This window comes from Microtus pennsylvanicus, chromosome 9 (assembly GCF_037038515.1).
Source record: "Microtus pennsylvanicus isolate mMicPen1 chromosome 9, mMicPen1.hap1, whole genome shotgun sequence".
Classification (NCBI taxonomy): Eukaryota; Metazoa; Chordata; class Mammalia; order Rodentia; family Cricetidae; genus Microtus; species Microtus pennsylvanicus.
The window spans coordinates 111,931,041-111,943,692 of record NC_134587.1 but is presented as its reverse complement, the minus strand read 5'-3'; the positions used below and the strand labels follow the sequence as shown (position 1 = coordinate 111,943,692).

The 12,652-nt window shown below is 38.7% G+C and overlaps 1 protein-coding gene across 1 annotated transcript in view; it reads right to left on the bottom strand.

The window, feature by feature from the left end:
• LOC142856954 (uncharacterized) overlaps window positions 1-9,688 on the bottom strand; it is a 40,301-nt gene extending 30,613 nt beyond the window's left edge. The window contains 1 exon segment of the mRNA XM_075984587.1: window positions 9,601-9,688. Coding sequence (XP_075840702.1) covers window positions 9,601-9,627 — 27 coding nt within the window. The 5' untranslated portion in view covers window positions 9,628-9,688.
• Between the last annotated feature and the right edge of the window lie 2,964 nt (window positions 9,689-12,652).

The window sequence follows — 12,652 nt, the reverse complement described above, 5'->3', positions numbered from 1 at the left end:
GGGTGGCTGGTCCCTGACATTCTCCTCCTTCTCTTCTTGGTCCTCAGTCCTTCTCTCTTCCTCCTTTTATTTATTCTCACTGTCTGGCATCCCAACCTATCCCTCTCCTGCCTAGCTATTGGCCATTCAGACCTTTGTTAGACCAATCAGTTGTTTTAGGCAGGCAAAGTAACGCTGCTTCAGAGTTAAAAAATGCAACATAAAAGAATGCAACACACTCTTGCATCATTAAACAAACATTCCACAGCATAAATAAATGTAACACATCTTCAGTTAATGTTGTACAACATTTCCCCTTTTTTCTAAATAAAAAATGAAAGGTTACAACTTTTAACTTTCTCCACAGCTGCCATTTCTTTTCCATTAGCATTAAAAAAAAATAAAGTTAAAAAACTACTATGCAATCTATATCTAGGTGTCTTAATTGCCCCTTTCTGTTTATTAAGCATATTTTTAAGGGGTCAGATAAAACATTAACTAATTAATCTTTATCAATAAAAACTGGGAGTCAGATATCAGGGGTAAAAACCTGAAAGATCAGAGAAACAGTGGAAGTCTATTGATATAAATTTAAGGTCAATTTTGTTAAATAAATCTCTGCTCTTGTTTAAGGTATTATATTTGTTCAGTTCATTTATGACAATGTATAGTTAAGAAATACAAATTAATGGATAGTCATTTATAATAGATAAACTTGTAGTCATGTTAGTTAGGTTTTCTAGATGTACAGAGATATATTTCATATGGATAGGTATTCTTCAAATCTTTCAAAGACATAGAATATGGCATTTTAAATGTTTTTAAAATTTATGCCTCTTCATGACAGTAAGACATGAATCCTTCTGGTAGCACCAATTATTTCAGAGGGGTTGATGGGCATTGAAGGAACTTATTATGGAATTTGCCTTCAATGTGACTAGGCTAGCCACTTGGGCAAGAAACTGCTCTTGACTGGATTGCTTGATGGTATGTTGTATAAACTGAACATGCAGGACCTAGAAAAAAGGACTAATATAAAGTTGCCTAAAAAAGGTGAGACATATCCTGCTTCATGAAAGAATCTGCTAGACATTCTGCAAGACACAGAAAAAAGGTGACTGGGAAAGTACCAATATAAGTGGAACTGTCTTTGAAATTTTCTGCTTCATGGAAAAATCTACCAGACACTATGGGCCTCTAGACTGAAGATGGATGCCCTAATGTTACAGAAGAACTTTGGGTGACTGTCCAGGCAGCAAGATGTCTTTGTCAATTCTAGAGTTTTGGAAGTACTTATAATTAGTTAAGTAATATATATCCTTCTAGAGTCTTTGGTGGAGTTGAAGAAAGACCATTTTATTATTATAAAAGATAGATTAGATATAAAACTTTAGACTCACAAAAATAGAATACATGATAGAGTATTTTTCTTAATTTGCCAAATGTAAATGGACTAAATATTGTAACTATAATTCTTGCTTGATATGGTTTTGTTATATGTAATCTTGCTATATCAAAGTTAAAACCTTCTTTTTTATGTAGACAAAATTCCCCTCTGTATGCTGTGAATATGTTTTATTCCCATTGGTTAATAAAGAAGCCACTTTGGGCCTATGGTAGCACAGAATAAAAAAAGGTGAGAATTCCAAGCAGAGATAGAGGAGAAAAGAAGGCAAAGTCAGGGAGATGCCATGTAGCCACTGAAGGAGACAGATGCTGGATGGAACCTTACTGGTAGGCCACAGCTATGTGGCAATACACAGATGAATTGGGTTAATTTAAGATGTAAAAGTTATTTAATAAGAAGCCTAAGCTATTGGATATGCAGTCTTATAATTAATATAAGTTCTGTATAATTACTAAGGGTGTGGATAGTGGGGAAATGACTAAACAACCTCTGTCTATACCAGGATATAATGAAGTTTGCAAGCTATACAGCATACACACAATTAATGTCTAAGTTCAAATGTCCTGTTCCTTGACTACTAAGGAATTGTACAAAGAAGCACAAATCAGCCTGAATGCTTCACTGCCTGAGGGAATGCAACAGTCTGTCAGGAACTGGGAGGTATATTGTGACCCAGGAACCATGGGCTTTAACCTGAAAAGCCCATGACACATGTCTTTCAAGGCAGTTAGGTCAGGCCAACTCCATGGTTCCCTGAAAAGTCTACTGCCCACTAAAATCCTATGACCTTGACCTCCACTGTGTGCCATTACTCTCAACATTCCCTTCGTTTATGTCCTACAAAAACAGCTGATTAAGCTCTTTGTCCAGTTTTCTGATCTCTTCAGCATTCTTATAAGAGTCCATTTCCAGGTCCTTTGTAGCAACAAAATCCCCTTTGAATCCCATTTTTGTTCCAACTTTCTTCTATTGCTGTTATTAAATTATGCAATCAAAAGCAACTCAGGTGGTGAACATGTTTATTTGGTTGTTAACCCTATTTCACAGTTCCTCCTTATGAGAGCTTAGGATAGATACTCAAGCTGATAACTAAAGGCAAAACATGTGGAATCATTGTTTTCTGACTTTCCCTCTTGTTTTGTCACTGTCTTGTGCTCAGAGCTTTGTGCTCAGAGATATTGCCAACTCAGTGGAAGAGCCTACCTATATCAATCAAAATCAATACAATCTCTCCCAGATACCCTAATCAGATATTCTTATCTAGGCATACTCTCAATTGGTATTTTCTGAGATTACTCTAAGCAATAACATTCTGATAGCTGAGGCTAATATGCAAGAAGATTTTAAGATCCAAGGCAATGTACTAATTATATCAATAACTTAAGCAGCAAAAACACAAACAAAGATAGATATGCCAGGAAATGAAAAGAAGAAAAAAAAATTAAGATAAAAAAGATAAAACTAAAACTGTCTCTCCACAGAAACTTTCCAAACAAACAAAAACTCAAGGAACTCATAACATGAGAAATCTGAATAAGAAATTGGTGAGACCATTATTTTCCAGAAAATAAACAATATACTTAGATAACAATGAATAAAATCAACAACATAGATTGATAGCACTGACAAAGACACAAAGACATATTATGCTCCTTTAAATAAAAACTAGAGGATTCTAATCAAAATCAAACTCTAAGAAATCAGTGACTAGCACTCATCCTGTACACTTCTGTTCTTTATCCTTTACAAAAATAGAAAATGGCTTGGGTGAGGAGAGCTGTTCTACAAAAATTGGAGAGATTCACTTGAAACCTTCTCATGTTTTTTCATAGAAAATAGTTTTGACTACTTAAAAAAATCTCATTATCTTATAGTAAAGAAAAGGATGTCTGTTAGGATCATTTAGACACCATTTTGCTCCCCCTGATTGATGATTGCCTGTAGGTCTACAATCAAAGTGAGGAAATGAAAACATTTAAAAACAAAATGCAAGATCACAGATTTTTAAAGAATCTGTGGACACCTAGAGCAGCTTGTTTTACTCTAATTGCTTTATAAGTCACAAGCACTTTTGAAAACAAGTTTACTGCTGCTTTTTGCATATGTTTGGCAATGAGTGACAATATCTTCCATATATATATATATATATATATATATATATATATATATATATATATATATATACATATACAAGTAACATACAAAAAGGGGGTTCAGATGCCCTGGATCTAAAATGCTAGAGTTATGAGCCTCACAACTTGAGTGTAGGTATCTGAACTCAGGTCACCTCCAGAATGAATATGTGCTGAGCCACCTGCCAACATCCATAATACCTTTTTTTCCAATAAACCAAAAGTCTCTCACAGATTAAGAATAAGAGCAACAAAACCTAAATAAATAAAGAAGTAAATAAATGGTATTTGGAAACATGATGCATCAATATTAAGATGATGTGTAGGGTAAATTTGCACCATAAATGAATACAGTGCAATGGCAATTCCCAAAGAATTATAACAGGAAAGCTATTACAAAGCTACATTCATATTGGAAGCACTCAGAGTAATCAATGGGATTATCAAAAAATAGTACACAGATTGACATAATATGACTTCTTTCTGGGTGGAGGTGGTATATACCTTTAATCCCACCACTCAGGAGGCTGAGACAGCAGGATCTCTGTGAGTTTGATGCCAGTCTAGTCTACAAAGTGAGTTCCAGGACAAGCTCCAAAGCTACAGAGAAACCCTGTCTCAGGGAAAAAATTACCATAAAGCTGATGATTCAAGAATGTGCATGATATTTGGGAAAGAATAAAGAGGATGGAGAGAAAAAGCCAAGAGCAAAGGAAGGAAAATATAGTCAGCTATTAATCAAAAGACCAAAGGAAACAGTCAGGAAACGTGTGATCCTGACCAATTTTACCCAACTACCTATGATTCTATGTGTATGGAAATTAAATAAAGTCTTCACAATTTTCACAAAATTACTTCAATGTGATCCTTAAACTGTTGTTTCTGACCTTCCAGCTACTGTTATTTCTTCCAGAGAGGCCTCATGCTCTAGAGCCCTCTCTGCAAAAAGAGATGATCTCCTGCTATGGTTATGCAGCCCCTTAGACCTCCTTGTGTTTTCAGGTAAACCCAGACACACTGAAGATCAATCCCAAAACAATATAGAATAACTTCTGTTTCCTGTCAAATGGATTTTAGTGAAAGATATAGATTCTGCTCTATCTACCTGCCCGACACCATAAAAACCTAAGAAACCTCTGTAGCACAGAAACTCCCTTTGTCCCCTGGAACTAAACATCACTGAATTACACCATTGCAGCTGGTGGTAGCAGAAAGTTAGAAGCATTTTAATCCTGTATTGCTAAAAGACAATCAACATCACCATAGTTCTACCAGCTTTTAAACCATTTGAGACATTTATCAGACAAACTTGAAAGTAGACTGCAATATTCAGAACATCTAGGAACCAGATTATCAGTTTTCAAATTTTTCTTTCCACTGTACACCAAAAGCATGGCTCTGTATGTACACTGGACAATGAGATTACAAGCACAATATCCTACCATGCCAGGGCTGCGGAGTCTCCCTCTCCCCGGGAAATCCATACACGGGGAGGCTCAGAAGACAAGGGGCACTGCACAGGTCATTACATAGAGCAACAGAACCACAGCCTGGCTCATGGTCCATCCAAATCCCAGCAGAAATTACAGCTCAACAGACCTAATCTGAACACCCTACACTCACATGGCATAACTACTGGTCATTCTTACAACTCCTTACAACAAAAGTAGAAAAGAATCCTGGAAAGAACCTGCAAGCTACCTGCCACTATTATTCCTGCTTGCTAAGATGTCCAGAGTCCCTCATTGGCTAAGGCCAATTTTGCTGGGCCTCAGAATATTTTCAGCTCCCCTAATGGGTGATCAGAGATCACCAGACAGCACAGTACTTCCTATTCTGCCCTTCCAGCCCAGTAGACAGGGTTCTAGACCAGAAAGTTTGTATTTTAGTAGACAGTCATCCACTTTCCTAGCACATATCCCATTCCTCATCCAAAGCACAGGGTCCTTTGAATACACCTTCTATTACACACTCAATGTGCAGTGCAGCCAACCTATCACGTCATACTGGGAAATCCTGCAGCCAAACATGGGTCACATTTACAACCGTTGTTAATGAAAAATAGGCCATGAATTAGAAGATAATAAGGGGTCATGGTAAAGCGTGGGGACAGGAAAGAGAATGCGGATATGATATAGTTACAATCTCAAAATAATATTTTGAAAAGTTGAAACAGGATTCATGGCCATGTGCTTCAGAAACTAGAGATTTATATTAGAGCACATCAAAGATTTCTCAAACCTTTCATCTCTGGATATATATTTAAAACCAGTAAAATAACAGTCCTGTTAGGTGGGCTACATTTTACTCAGATCTATTTTGGTTGAACTACTATAACTATAGCAATTTGGTTTTATGAGAAGGTCAGCTCTTTATTTAGATTCTTGATTGCCCTGGCCTGTGGACAACAAGAAATGGCCATCAGGACATTTATGGAGCATCTAAAATTGATTACTGAATTCCTAATTAGGTAATTAGTAAATAGCTAAACATTGCTAATCTCAACTACTGTTGAAGTAGGAGAGTTCTCAACCACTGTCCTGTCTCTCACTTTCTGCACTGTGAATATACCAGCTTCAAGATTGACCTATGTACTCAGTTCTTGCACAGATCCCTCTTCATTTATAAGCAAGCACTAAAAGACTGAGATACTGGAGGTCACTCACTAGCTGGACTATTTTTCCTTCTCACAAACCAGTCAAGACTCTGTCCTGAAGGAGTTTCAGGACTATCTACCCAGCATTGGGCAGCAGAGGCAGGATTGGGTGTTCAAAGAAATTATCAATTACACAGCAAGAGGCAACAATATTGTAAGCTCATAGTCTCCCACACCAGTATGGCACAGCCTCTCCCTCCCCCAGGGAATCCACACTCAACAAAGCTCAGAGGCCAAGGGCCACTACCCAGATCACCACACAAACTAACAGAACATGTCTGGATCATGGTCCATTGCTTTCCAAGCAGCTAATAGCTCAGCCAACCTGCTCTTCCTGGTTTGGGGACAGTGGCCCCTACATTTACCATGGCATGGCTTTGTGGTCCTCCTCACATCTCCAATCAGCAGAACAAGAGAATCCTGAAAAGAACCTGTAAGCTACCTCCTACGGTGATACTGACTGCCAAGTAGAGTCCTTCATTAGCTAGAACCACCCAGCTGGGCTTCAAGACATTAGCAGTTAGCCTACGGGGTGAACAGAGATCAAATGTCTCAGAGAGCAAAACCCCTCCAGGTTTCCTTCCACACTATGGTGAGACAAGACCCTAATTTATAGTTTAGTAAAATCTTCCATTTTCCCAGAGCAATTCCTGTTCTTCCTCCAAGGCACATGGTCCTATGTGTACATATTCTATTACACACTCAATGTCCAGTGTAGTCAACCCTTTACTTCATAGCTGGGAGGTCTTGTAACCAAACCCAGGTCACATTCAAGCAGTGATTGTTAAACAAAAAGAGGCCATGGATTAGAACACAATAAAGGGTCCATGAGAACAGTTGGAAGCTAGAGACTGATAGTAAAAATAATGTAATTACAATATCAAAAGAATACGGTTAAAAAGTTCAAACAAGCTTCATGGTTGTGTGCTCCAGAGACTAGGGATCTGTATTAGAGCACACCAAGTACAACTCACATCATTTCTCTCAGGGTATACAGTCATGTTAGGCAGGACCACATGCTTTTACCCAGTTCTTCTAGTTTGCTTGAACTACTGTAACTACAGTAATTTGGTTTAATTATGTTTTTATATAGATTCTTGAATGCAGAGTTTATGGTGTGTCACTACTCATTGCTAATGACAACTACTGCCCCAGCAGGAAATCTTTCACCCTTTTTCTTGCCAATTCCCTTTTCTGTTGTGACTATGCTTGCTTTACAGTTGGTCAGTGAACTAAATTCTTACATCGGTCCTACTCCACTTGTAAATTCACAATAAAATCTAGAGAAGTTGGAGGGTACTCATTCACTGATCTATTTCTCCTTTCCACAGACCAGTCAAAGTCCATCCTGGTTAGAGTTGCAGGACTATCTTTCTAGCACTGGGTAGCAGAGGCAGGATTAGGTGTTCAAAGCAATTCTCAATTACATAGTGTGAGGAAAGCCTGAGCTACAGGAGACACTGATATAAACCAATTCTTCTCAATCTTCCTAATGTTGTGACCATTTAAAACAGTTCCTCCTGATGTGTTGAACCCCCAACTATAAAATTATTTTCACTGCTCCTTCATAAATATATTTTTGCTACTGTTATGAATTATAATATAAAATATCCGTGCTTTCTGATGGTCTTGGTCCAGTCCTGTGACAGGATCATTTGATCCCCCAAAGGAAGCTGTGACCAACAAGGTTAAGAAACCCTGCTCTAAACTGATATAAATAAATAAACAGCACTTAAGAAAGAATGGAATGAAATTCTTAAACTAGGAAATATTGAAAATATAGCAGTAATTCATCTAAAGATAATGAAGGTTAAAAATGATACCAATAATTGATGCTTTAAAATGATAAAAGAAAATAGAACATTTATCTATACTAAATTTGAAATGGAGTAGTCCTTTCCCTGAGAGAAAGAGTGCCATTAATAAGAGACTGTATGACTTTGTTCCATGTAAAATGTTAGCCACTGAGTGTTGTGATGTGATGGTGTTACAGTCAATTGCCTGTTTCTCAAACCTTTCAGCTAACTTAACAATGTCAACTAAGATTGTACATATCTGCATAGGAGAGCTCTCTAATTGGAAACTGAATACTTAGTAGTTCAAGCTATCCTCCCTAAATTGTACACCCACCAATTCTGTCTGTCTTCATTCACATGGAAGGAATTAATACCTGCAGGGAAATTACACAGAAAGTCACTCACCAGGCCCCATCAGTCCTTCTTTAGAATGGAGACCCCTACAGTGCAGTCTGTGACCTAGCCATTATCTAGTCTGTTTCCCCCTACAGTGAACACAGAACAATGTTCCTCCTCTTCTGGTCTGAAGGGAGAAGCCATGCTCCACACACAAATCCTTTCCCTATTCTGCAATGGACAGTCCACTATGTGACTCAAACACAATTTTAGAACTGTGTGGTAATTTTAGAACTGTGTGGTGCTGCAGACATGTAATCCAAGGTTTAGAGTGTTTAGTCAAGAGGAGAACAAGGACAATGCCTTGTGGGGCTACAGACAGGGTTCAAGCACATCTCAATCAAACTAGGAGACCTTGACTCAAAAACACTTTTCAAAAAGACTGGAAATTAATCATAGAATTAATATACGTTTATGGCACAGCAGGACTTAATGTTAGTTGTGACCCTGTAATGGCTCCTTGAATAGCATTTAGAAGCCAGTTTTTTAATGGACGATGGGCATTTGTGCTGGTTGTAAATCAGGCTTGTCTCCTTTGTGATGGGAATGTAGCTGGTTAATCCTGGGGACCAAACTTTTATATTTTATCATACTAATCTCTAACAGGTTAGAATACCATTGCCTTTGGGGTATTTGGGATGCAGCTCTCCCTTACCGAAATTCTATTTTGTGACTTAATGTCTCCTAAGAACTGGTAATTCTATTACCATCAATTCTACGCTTCTACAATTTAGCAGTGGAGTGCTACTCTATACAAGAAATACTGTTACAAGCTCCACACAATTAACTCCAGATGGATCCTACACCTAAATATTAAATGTTCCAAGTGAAGAACTTCTGGAAGATACTAGAGGAAACAGAGCTATCTGTCTTTGGAAAATCTGTGTTCCACTGCGACAATACAAGCACTAAGGGAGCCCACATGTCACAGTGAAGTCAACAATAAGGGTATTTCAAAGCACAGTCCCACTCCCAAATCTCTGAGCAGACGCAGTAAGGATAGTAAATTACTCAGAGGCTGCCAGCCAGCTCAGGAATTTCAAAGATCATGCAGAATCACACAGGATCACACAGACCCTGCTGGGGCATGGAGTACCAGCAGGACCAGGCAGAAATATGATTAACTCTGCATCTGGTCACCAGCTCCCACCCAGCTTAGAGGAGGATGCACCACACTGTCTCCCATGGCTCAACTAGCCGCTCCTCTCAGTCTGAGGATAACCCCAAGCTCACCACGTCATGGTTTTCCAGCTTGTCCATGCTCCCTGCTCAGCTCCCTGCACTCACAGTAGAACACACAAAACCACTGACGCCGAATTCTCTTCAAAGTCAAGCTTGAAAGTGGCCACCACCGGAAGGATCCTGTACAACTTCTGACTGGCAGGTCACCTGGAGGGCCTGATTGGCTAGTGAGTCCTGAGTGACAAGAGCACCTCCCATAGAGTTATTCTGTGCTTAAAGACACAGCTCAGCTGGTTGGTCATGGTGGCGGAGCATGCCTTTAATCCCAGCCCTTAGGAAGCAGAGGTACGCTAATCTCCTTGAGTTCTAAACCAGCCTGCCCTTTTTCAGGACAGGCTCCAAAGGTGCAGAGAAACCCTGCCTCAAAAAACTAAAACTAAATTAAAAAAGAAAGAAAGAAAGAAAGAAAGAGGAAGGAAGAAAGAAAGAAATCTGCAAAAGCTAGAAAGAAAGAAAGAAATCTGCAAAAGCTAGAAAGAAAGAAAAAAAGAAAGAAAGAAAGAAAGAAAGAGAGAGAAAGAAAGAAAGAAATCTGCAAAAGCTAGTTCCAGGAAAGGCTCCAAAGCTACAGAGGAATCCTGTCTCGAAAAACAATAAATTAATTAATTAACTAACGAAATAAAAATTTAAAAAATAAAAATTAAAGACACAGCTCAGTGGTTCCTGGCCCTGCCTTTCATCCCAAAGACCTTTTCTAGATCAGCAGAGATCTAGAAAAGATCCATAGCACGAGACCTTGGCTCCAATAGCAGACCCTGCTATCTTCCAGCTCTCCACAGGCACTGCCCGTTCTTCTCCTTGACACAATGTGGCTAGCTAGCTTGTGTGGGCCACTGTTATATACTACGTCCCTGTCCCACAGGTGGAAGGATGCCCAGAATATTAACAGCTAAAGGGAGATTTAAAGATACAAAAGGAGATATTTGTTATGTGACACTGAGGTCAGGTGAACTGAAGATAATTTTTACCTGGTTGTCCCAGGGACTTCAGATAACCAGGAAAGAAAAGTAAGAACTAGATCACAGATTAAAAACAGATAATAAGTCTTTCTCCCACCAGAAAGCTGCATGATGCTTCCATTACTTTGGAGTTTCATTCATGAAATTCAGAACAAACAGTTGTCAAATGGATAATAATAAAGATTAGTCTCCAAGGAAAGTTGAATACTTAGAGAATAATAAGACAGGAAAAAAGTGTTTATGAGCACTAATGCCATCACATCTTCCTCAATGGGCAGGTGAAAAAACCCACAGCAGCATTATTCAAAGTTGTCTCCATGAATAGCACTGGTAGAATGAATCTCTCCACGTATATAGAAAGTAGATTTATTAGAATGTCTTACAAGCTGTGGTCCAGGTAATCCAAGAAATTTGAAGATTCTAGTAGTTGTTAAGTTCATGAGGCTGGAGATCTCAGCTGGTCTTCAGTATATACCAAAATTTCAAGGAAGATGCTCGTAAAGAAATGAGCTTGGTAGCCAGAGCTAGGGCAAGTGGACACAGAGAGAGCTTCCTTCTTCAGCAATAAAAAATACAGAAATAAGTTGTAGAAATTAAGGGTCCAGTCCAGAAGTGCAAAAATATAAAGTTGTAAGCAAAAACACATTTTAGAAAGAGAGAGAGAGAAAACAGAGAGAACAGAGAAAGAGAGGACAGAGAGAGAGAGAGAGAGAGAGAGAGAGAGAGAGAGAGAGAGAGAGAACAGAGAGAACAGAGAGAACAGAGAGAACAGAGAGAACAGAGAGAGAGAGGAAACAGAGAGAGAGAACAGAGAGAGGACAGAGAGAGAGAGAGAGAGAGAGAGAGAGAGAGAGCTGCCAGCCACTGTTAATCACTAACAAACACTTTCTGCCTTAAGAGCAGGCATCCTGGCAGCCACTGTGTACAGAGGTAAACTTTTAACAGTCATTTTCTGCCTCCCAGCTTTTCAGCTAGGCAAGTGCTGGCACAAAAAAAAAAAAAAAAAAAAAAAGTTAGCTTCTAGCTATTGTCTCTATGGGACACTCTACTTGTATTCTAATTTTTAACTGTCCCCTTATGTAACTCTACTCTCTTCTGCCTTACATTCTCTCAGGTGCCGTGAAAAGTGCCTGTGCCAGCCACTAACTTTCACAAACACTCTAAGTTAGCATTCTAATGCTCTATAAACAAAAGTTGTAAAACTAACAGTGTAAAGTGACTTTAAGCCTGACCTCAAGGTTGTAAAAGCCCTTTGACACACACCTGGTGCTAGATTTTACTGTAGGAAGAGGCTCCAAACCAGCCCTCAGGGCCACAGTTTCAGAAGCCGGCCTCTGGCTGTGATCACAGGTATAGGTGACAAGCTTTGTGTGCCCCGTGGTGGTTTTTTTTCTTTTTCTGGAATAAAGCTTACTTCTGGTTTAATAGATTTTGGAGGTCTATCCCACCATTATTGTGTGACCACCAAACACAACAAATATTTCTTATACATGTAGGTGACACCAGAAAGTGTGATCCAGATTTAAGGCAGATCTTAGTCTTTGTTTGATTGGGGTTTTTTTCTTTATTCTTTTTTGGTGTTTTTGAGACAGGGTTTTTCTCTGTAGCCCTGGAATTCATTCTGTAGATAAGGCTGGTCTCAAACCTAGAAAAATCTGACTCCTTTAGCCTCCTGAGTGCTGGGGTTAGAGGTGTGCACAGCAACCAAGTATCTGAACATGGATATCACTTCAAATGATCCAGATTAAAGACAGGCCTTTAATTTTAAAACCTTTAGAAAAATCCCTCATTGGTATACCCATTGGATTTTAGTTAATTCCAGATGTAGTCAATTTGGCTTCCAAGATTAGCACCACAACAGTCAAGACAGAAGAAATAAGAAAAATTGTTACCTCCAGGAGACAGGGAAAGCATTGGAGTTATTTCCAAAACAATGCTTTTCCAAAACAAAGGAAGCATATGGATTTTACTAAGGGAGTCTACACATTTATTTAGAGTTCTGTCTATTCCTAAGCAGGTTCAGTTAACAAATCCATTTATGAATATGATGACAATATAAAAGTGGAGATGTTTAGGGACATTCT